Raw genomic sequence first — 8653 nt, 5'->3', positions numbered from 1 at the left:
AAGCTCATCTCATGTCCTGGATAGCGACTTCAGTTTAATCTAGTGCCTTTAGTTATGCCCAGTATATCTCTGCTCTTCTTTCTGGAGGATTCTGTGATTCTTCCACCTACTGAAAAATGTGTAACCACAATTTTCTGTCCAAGACAAGTAACATGCTTAACAGCAGTTAGATTGAAGATTGCTTTGATGGAAATTCCTCTTCGGTCATATCTAGGAAAGCTTGAAGGACACAGCAGAGCCTGCCTGTGGCATAGGAAGTACAGGCAAATGCTAAAGATGTCATCCATCCATCCAACAAAGACCCCACACACCACAAAAAGTGTATTAAGTAACGATACTAATTCATGCCTTTTTTAGTATACATTTTGGCACCAAATTAGCCAATTTTGGCGTTCCAATAGTCCAAACCACCCTTTATGTATCATAGTCTAGTTGTGTGTTTATAAAGTTAAAGTGCACATCATCAAGTCAGGTGGGTTTGTCATTTCCACCACGTGCAGTACAGTACACAGTGAAGCGAGAGCATGATGCTGCATGTAACTGAAACAGGACCACAAAAATTGCACGTATGGAGAAACTGCAACAAAACAAATACAGACGATTAAAACGATAGACCGTGCAATAGAAAGCTGCAACATCAATGTTAACAAGTTTTCTGTGCCACAGCATTTCAGTGTAATTAAGATAAGATAAGATAGAACTTTATTAATCTCTCGGGTGGGTTCCTCTGGGAAATTCGATTTCCAAAAAAAGCACAGCAACGACCGAAGTTACAGTTACAGAATAGATATATCTATCTATATCTATATCTATCTATCTATATATATATATATATATATATATACATATACACACACACATATACAGAAACAAATATAAATAAAATATACAAAGGGGATAAATAGAATAAATAGGAATAAAAATAAAAATACAAGTGAATTGCACATTTCAAGTATTGAGTCTATTGCACTGTTGACTATTTACAAAAAGTATTGCACAAGGTATTGTACAGTGAGGTGAAGAGGCACTACAGCTTAGCTGTTCCCCCCTCCTTTGTCCTCCTGTTTCCCCTCCCTCTCGCCACCAGAGAGGAGTTAAACAGTCTGATGGCATGTGGGACAAAGGAGTTTAAGTCTGTTGGTTCTTGTCTTGGGGAGAAGCAACCTGTCACTGAACAGACTCTCCTGGTTGTTTATGGCCGGGTGCAGAGGATGCCTGGCATGGCCCATCAGTTTCTTTAATGTCCTTTTCTCTGCCACTGTCATTACTCAATTTTGCATATCAGGAACAATAGAGAAAGTGTGCTTGGAACTGTAACACAAGTGTCAAATACAAAGTCGCATTAATTCTGTTTGTAGCCAGTTTGTCTTTCCACAATCTGAAAACTGCAAAACATTTTAGTCGTCACGGTCAATGCAACAGATTAATACCACCCAGTGACACAAAGGTCCATATCCGCGATTCAAGCATTTGGCGACATATTAACTAGCGAGTGTGACAGGGAATTATGCTCGTCAGTTTAAAGTGTGTGGCTCTGAAAAGAGCCGTTGTGTTTAGGTCTGATAGCCAGTTTATTTGGAGCTCGTGTACTTTGTCACAGCCTTGGTGCCCTCAGACACTGCGTGCTTGGCCAGCTCACCGGGGAGGAGCAGGCGCACTGCGGTCTGGATCTCCCTGGAGGTGATGGTGGAGCGTTTGTTGTAATGGGCCAGGCGAGATGCCTCCGCTGCGATGCGCTCGAAGATGTCGTTGACAAACGAGTTCATGATGCTCATGGCCTTTGAGGAGATCCCGGTGTCGGGGTGGACCTGCTTCAGCACCTTGTACACGTAGATGGCGTAGCTCTCCTTCCTGGTCTTTCTCTTCTTCTTGCCGCCCTTGCCGGCGGTCTTGGTCACGGCTTTCTTGGAGCCCTTCTTGGGCGCCGACTTGGCAGGTTCAGGCATTTTCTCTCCTCGATACTCTGCAGTAACGAATGAGCTCCGTGGCTGAGAGCAGCGCTTTTTATACAGGCTGTATGCTAATACTACTGCGCGGGCCCTCGGATCTCATTGGTGGAGCCGCACAGTGGGCCGGACGTTGTGTTGGAGGGAGTTTGTGAACTGTGCTGAAACAGGCGCGCATCTAACAAAGACAGTGGGCTGTGTGATTGTGTCCTCGTTTGCTGAGACAGTCATTTGTTCTAAATGAGCAGTAAATGTATTTCCAACTAAGCAAATCGCTTTGGTATGGAACTCCAAAGTGTTCAAAATTAAATAAATAAATAGGTCAAGATGAAATAAATAACTATGTGAATAAATAAGACACAGATATGTAATGTGAGAATGATATTGTGAAATCATGGAACACATTTTGAAAAAAATGCTCATTATTGTGAAATATATTGCATTCTCCTATATACATTTACTTATTATTGTGAAATATTATTTCATGGTCATTATTTTTCACAATAACAGAGATTATTCCTGAGGCATTTTATTTATTTCCAGCCGTTTTTAGTCCAAAATGACCTTTTTTCAAAGTCAGTCTTTATTTCAAAATCCCGTTTTTCCCGATGGTCTATTTATTTCATAATGCGACTTTTCAGCAGAATGACTTTGTCTGTCAATCAATGTAAGTGGGCTGGACCTTTGCACCTATTGGCTTATCGTTTACCATCGACTAGTTTTCCTGGATACCGGCTCCGCGGACGGCTGCTACAGCTAGCAACAGCGTGCTAGGTCAAAAGTCACGGAGGATGGCGGACTGGTGTGAACTTCAGCCAGTTCTGCTCATTTAAGCAAATCAGATAGAGAGGGATCATTTACCTGTAGATACTGTTTTGAGTCGTTTAGATGATGTACTAAAATGCCTGGATGATAATTGCTCTTCAAGACGTTAGCATCGATGACAGCATTGTCGAAGGTTTAAGATCAATTCAGCACCGTGTTCGTTTGGAATACGCCGAGGAAGAACAGTCTTCAAATGTTGGCCGTCCACGTCTAGAAATCCCGGTGCAGCACTCAGGACATTTTAGTGCTGTCCGGGATAACCATCGGGGTAATTGCCGATACGTTTTCTGTGTCTCCGAGCACAATTAGGAGGAAAATGACGGAGGATGGTCTAAGGTAAGTTTATGCTGTAATTGAGCACCTGTGTGATTCTGTACACAGCATTGTTTAGGTGTTGACCTTAATTATGACGTTTGACAATGAATTATTATCGCTTACTTTTTTTTGTTACTGTCTAAACTAAGTGGGGCAGCTACGGCTAAAGCTATCGGCGCCATCTCGGCGTTGAGACACGTTTAGCAGTGTTAGCTGTTAGTGTGTTAACTCGGAGACTGGGGTCAGTGGAGCCTGTAGGAACCTTTTACACAGAGAGTAGACCCACCAGCTTTCCACAGTCTACTTACTTATCACATCTTGTTAGACAACAGGGTCATTAGTGCTTTAAATAGTACATAGTTGAATGTTTCATTGCTGTTTGCAGTTGATTGTTCTCTGATAACGCACAACAAGGTTGATGTTAAATAGCGAGTTTATTGAAATGGTTTTGTCTATTTCAGCAGCATTATAGATATACTTTCTCTGGTGTCTTCGGTAAAGCTAAAACAAGAATACATTTACATCCTTGGTTCTTTCAGCATTAATTGGAAAACTTTGCTGTGTGTCTCCCAAGCCATTCTCTTTTATCCCACCTGTCAGGTATAGATGGCAATACTTTAAACAAAGTTAAATTTGTTATACCTGAAGAGAACCAATCCTGACCTAGAATGGGTGAATGAATAATTAGTTGGTAGCCAATGCCTAAGCAACTCACATAGGCCCTGGCAGACTCAATAAGTCCATCTAGTAACAGCTGCAGGAAACACCTCTTCAGTTTAGATTTAAAACATGTGCATGCTCTTTCAGGTTGATGAGGATTATGGTGTGGACTGGACAGGACAACATAATCGCCGCCCATCAAATGAGATCACCATTCCTGAGATTCAGCTCCCAGATGCACTGAATGAACAAGACCCTGCTGTGCTACCAATACTTCAAAATCACTTGTAGAAAGACATTATTACATTTAATCAGTTTCTATGTCAGGAGGATTTATTTATTTTTAATTTCTACAGCTTTGTAGCTAATACTGACTCAAAACAGCATAACCAATTTCATTTTCAACAAAACAGTGAGTGGCTATAAAACAGGATTTGTTTTATACAGCTGTCACTTTAATGATATTCATTTCTTGGTTGGATATACAGTACATGTCAACTCTGAGCAGATTTAATACAATGAACACAGTACAGTAGTGTAACATCTTAATTCAAATAATTTTTTCTAGAAATTTTTTTTGTATCAGTAGCGAGTATAAACAAAACATACTGTGTAATTTATAATGTACAGTGAACAACTGATTTTGATATCTGAACTCTTCATCAGTTTATATTAAAAAAGCCATCAATGCTCACCTGTAGTGTGTATTTTTCACTGTCAAGTGTATTAAAAAGAACTAGAACTCACTAGATTGTCCGTTTCTTTGAACACCGAGTACAGTAATGTGATGCAAGAAAGAAGAAATGGTCTAATTTTACCATGTGGTTATGGAATCAATCGTAAACCAGACCAAAACCTGAGTCAGTAGAGTTGAGACACACCTGAATGTCCATTAGAAATGACTCATAGGTACAGTAGTGTGCAGGAAGACGTAGTACATCAAAACCGGTGGAAGCCTTTGGAAGATTGCTGTTGACCACTTCCACAGTCATTTCTCAGCAAGACTTCCCATCCTGTCCAAAACTTGATGAGGGCTTTTTGTTGTGCACAAGATGCTGCAACAGAAGATTGTTTTAAACTATAATGACATCCTATATTCATTATTTTGAATCTTTTATGGAGAAATACCATAAAAGATGACCACTTACATACAGGGCACCAGACATTTTTGCCCCACTCAAATTGCTGTTGTAGCTTTTATAGATATTTTTATGTTAACAAAGCTAAAAGTAGTCTACATACAATTCTAGTGAAACTGATAATGCCACCACTCTTATGTATTGCATGGAGCAAATAACAAAACAAAATTATACTATAGTGTAGAGCTGGGCGATATAACGATATGTATTGCGAAATAACTTTTTCTCAATAGAAAAATTAAACTATTGTGATAGACCTCACCGCTCTTGTCCTTTTATAAAAAAAATAAAAATGAAAAATATCGTGATATGAAAAAATCTCATATCGCCCAGCTCTACTATAGTGTACTTTGTTAATGACCCAAGATCACTGGACTGTATGTAATTTACCAAAGTATAATCAGAGAAAACCAATGGCAAAATACCTATCGCAGCAGACTTACCATTTTCAATGAAGGACCGAAGGTAACCTGCCACTCTGCATTTATCCTCGAGAGCATTCCTCTTCTTCCTCATCTTCATCTTCTGTGGCAGGCCACAGTCATTTTATAGCTTTACTTATCTTGTAGTCTTAAGAGCATCAGCAACATTAGGTGTATTTTTATTAAATGTAAGCCAGCTGTTCAACTAACCCACACATACAAAACAGTATATTGGTGTTTTGTGTCAACAATTAATGTTCATCCTTCATAAATTAACCAAATACCTTTACTATTCAGATGTTAAAAGATGTGACCTGACCTTACCTCACAACAGGGAGCAGTCTCTGATTCCCTTGGTAAGAAAAGAGGAATGATGTCTGATCTTTCTGTCAGAAGCGGCCATACCATGGTCTCCTTAAGCCCTTTCCTCAGCTGCTTGACTTGACGACTTGTTTGTGTTATGACCTACAACTCTGAGACCAAACCAAAGCTGAAGTTGGAGTCTGTAAAGTGACACACACTTTAAATGTTAAATATTTAAAGAACATCCACTGTACTAGTAAAAGCATTTTCAAATTATACCCACTTACAGAATCACTACGTTGAACTAAAATTGCTTTCTTTTCTTTCACATAGATTACTTGTCTTCCATATTAGCACAGAAGATAAGCCACTTTAAAACAGTCATGAATAACTATTACCTACAACAATGTAAATAGTAATACAGACATTAACCCAGAAGACAATTATTTTCTCTTACCTAATTTATAGAATTCTTTGCTATGATAAAAAACAGTATTAAAAAAAAATCTGTGACTAAACTGTTTAAAAAGCTCATATTTGGCAGACAGACAGACAGACTAACCAAGCAATAATAACATATCGTTACTTACCCTGAACAGCGTTTCGTGGAGTGGAGCTAGCTGTGATAGCGTTAGCATTTGCTAACGTTAATACTGTGCGGTTGTGATGAGAACTTGGACCAGGGACCACTTCATCTCCAGTACACTGCTGCAATACTCAGACTGAGGTGAAGACGTTCAATCTAAGCGGTTAGCAAGTTCTCTGAGTAACTCAGAAACGGATACACCTGTAACGTTATTCGCGCCCAGTGTTTTGCATTTGTCGGTGCCTTAAGTTTATTTTGAGCTGCATACTGCCGCCAGCTGCATAGGAGACGCATTGCACCATTAAACCTAAATCGACAATTCATGTGCTATTACTTACGTCTGAGTAAAGGAGCAACCAATCACACAACTGGCTCCGCCCTGTCTCTCTTGATTGACAGACAAAGTCATTCTGCTGAAAAGTCGCATTATGAAATAAATAGGCCATCGGGAAAAACGGGATTTTGAAATAAAGACTGACTTTGAAAAAAGGACATTTTGGAATATAAACGGCTGGAAATAAATAAAATGCCTCAGGAATAATCTCTGTTATTGTGAAAAATAATGACCATGAAATAATATTTCACAATAATAAGTAAATGTATATAGGAGAATGCAATATATTTCACAATAATGAGCATTTTTTTCAAAATGTGTTCCATGATTTCACAATATCATTCTCACATTACATATCTGTGTCTTATTTATTCACATAGTTATTTATTTCATCTTGACCTATTTATTTATTTAATTTTGAACACTTTGGAGTTCCATACTTTGGCTCTGCACAGTTTTAGTTAAGTTCAATGTCTCACTACTGCACACGTGAGACTGAACCATTCACTTTTTTAATTATCTGGTGTTCATATATTTTTTTAGCCGTTGATTTTGAATTTAAATTAACATAAAAAATCTTAAAAAGGAGGAAAAAGAAGGTGCACTTCCACCGGGAGGATCAGTGTCTGAAGCAGCATGTTGTTCGTGTAGGATCATTTTCTGTGGGAGAACACAGACATGACCCTTGAATTAGATTGGTAGATGACCGTTAGATTAGTTAATGCTGGCAACACTTTCACAACAACGAAATAGTTATGGTGTGACAACACATTCATTTAGTAGCCGAGTGTGTGTAAGTGTTACCGAAATGGTTTATGTATAAAAAAGATTAATATTTGCTTCCAGCAGTTAAAATATTTTTTTCATTGTAATTTGATGTGGTTCATATTGTGATGCAGGGCTGAGCTGGCCATCGGGCATTTGCCCAGTGGGCCGCTCGTGATTTTTTGTTTTTATGGGCTTTTCTTCCTCATACTCTCAGGGTCTCTGGATTTTCCCATTTCTCTGGATTCTGCCCGATCACTTCTGTGATAAATACAGTATTGTGTGTGTATAGTTTCATTCAGTTTATTCAGTCTGCTTTTGGGTCCTGCCTTCATGCGAACTCTGGCTAATGGAGTTGTCAACGTCATCCTGATGTTTGTCAAGCCTAGAAGTCCATCTGATTTAGAAACTGAGGTAACTTGCACAATCCTTTGTCGTGGAATTTTCAGATAAAATAAAGTCTGCAACACAAAAAGTGCTGTGGTCAAGCTATTTATTACTGCATGCATATTGGAGAGGGAATTCATTGTTGTTCTTATTGTGATGGTGTAGTTTTTGTTGTGTATGAGATGCAATTATCTTGGCACAAAGAACCATTTTTTGTTGCATCGCTATTTTCATGATGTTTAGGTGTGATTATCAGCAGCTGTGAGGCCTGCTTTTGAAAACCACGCTGCTTAAGTCATAGACTGACTGTTATTAAAAATTTTCCCAAATTATATTCAGACAGATTCAGATTCAGCCTCACTGTCTGAAGAAACATCCCTTCCCGTTATCAGACCCTTACATACTGAGCTGGACTAAAGTGAACTACGCCATTGCACTCCATCACCTTCTTTATGCCACAATGCATATTTGCACACCTGTCAATTAGCTTTCTTAACAGTGTGACAAAACATTACCTGTCCTTTTATTAACTGCACAAGTAGTGCTGGTCTGTAAGGACAAGAAGAGGATACAGTGACAAAAGGAGCTGTGTGAGGCTGCTAAAGGCAGCGGATCCCTCACCAGCTGGATTAAAAAGACCACAGGCAACAATAACACACATACCAGTTGTTGCATTGCAGAGGTATTCAAGTATAAAAACAATAATAAACACAATTGTAATGTTTTATTTTAATAACGTATTTTTATCATTGCTTTATTATGGGTCAGGTGCAAGAGTTTTCAAGTGTGGATAGTTAAATACTAAATTAACGCAACAGCAAATTGTGCCTTTTTCGGACAGACGGACAGGAGAGTGATAGATGAGATGAGGAGATGGAAGAGACGCAAAGACTGATTCACTGGCAGAGCCTAGTTTATTTCCCACAGTTTTTTTTAATTTTTTTTATCTGCTGCCTTATAAACACTGTCAC

General features: G+C 38.8%; 1 protein-coding gene and 1 long non-coding RNA gene across 4 annotated transcripts; both read right to left on the bottom strand.

Moving 5' to 3' along the window:
- Nucleotides 1–978: 978 nt before the first annotated feature.
- On the bottom strand, nucleotides 979–1992 carry LOC146674081 (histone H2B 1/2). Its single transcript, XM_085394210.1, has one exon. It carries the CDS (start codon nucleotides 1944–1946, stop codon nucleotides 1572–1574), a length of 375 nt encoding a protein of 124 aa, XP_085250336.1. The 5' UTR covers nucleotides 1947–1992; the 3' UTR covers nucleotides 979–1571.
- A 2095-nt stretch (nucleotides 1993–4087) lies between these two features.
- On the bottom strand, nucleotides 4088–6749 carry LOC146674080 (uncharacterized). 3 transcript variants are annotated; one of them, XR_014909112.1, is made up of 4 exons: nucleotides 6201–6749; nucleotides 5632–5810; nucleotides 5329–5455; nucleotides 4088–4801 (listed from the first exon to the last, which is right to left on the bottom strand). It is a non-coding gene; the product is annotated as an uncharacterized LOC146674080 (long non-coding RNA). The 3 variants fall into 3 exon arrangements; XR_014909113.1 differs by having other exon boundaries at nucleotides 5329–5410; XR_014909111.1 differs by lacking the exon at nucleotides 4088–4801 and having other exon boundaries at nucleotides 4841–5455.
- Nucleotides 6750–8653: the final 1904 nt, after the last annotated feature.

Source organism: Rhamphochromis longiceps, linkage group LG3 (genome assembly GCF_057381845.1).
Source record: "Rhamphochromis longiceps isolate RC_006_pf linkage group LG3, R_longiceps_female_GT1.1, whole genome shotgun sequence".
Taxonomy (NCBI): domain Eukaryota; kingdom Metazoa; phylum Chordata; class Actinopteri; order Cichliformes; family Cichlidae; genus Rhamphochromis; species Rhamphochromis longiceps.
Note: the sequence above shows the minus strand (reverse complement) of the source record. Positions and strands in the feature narration are given on the sequence as shown.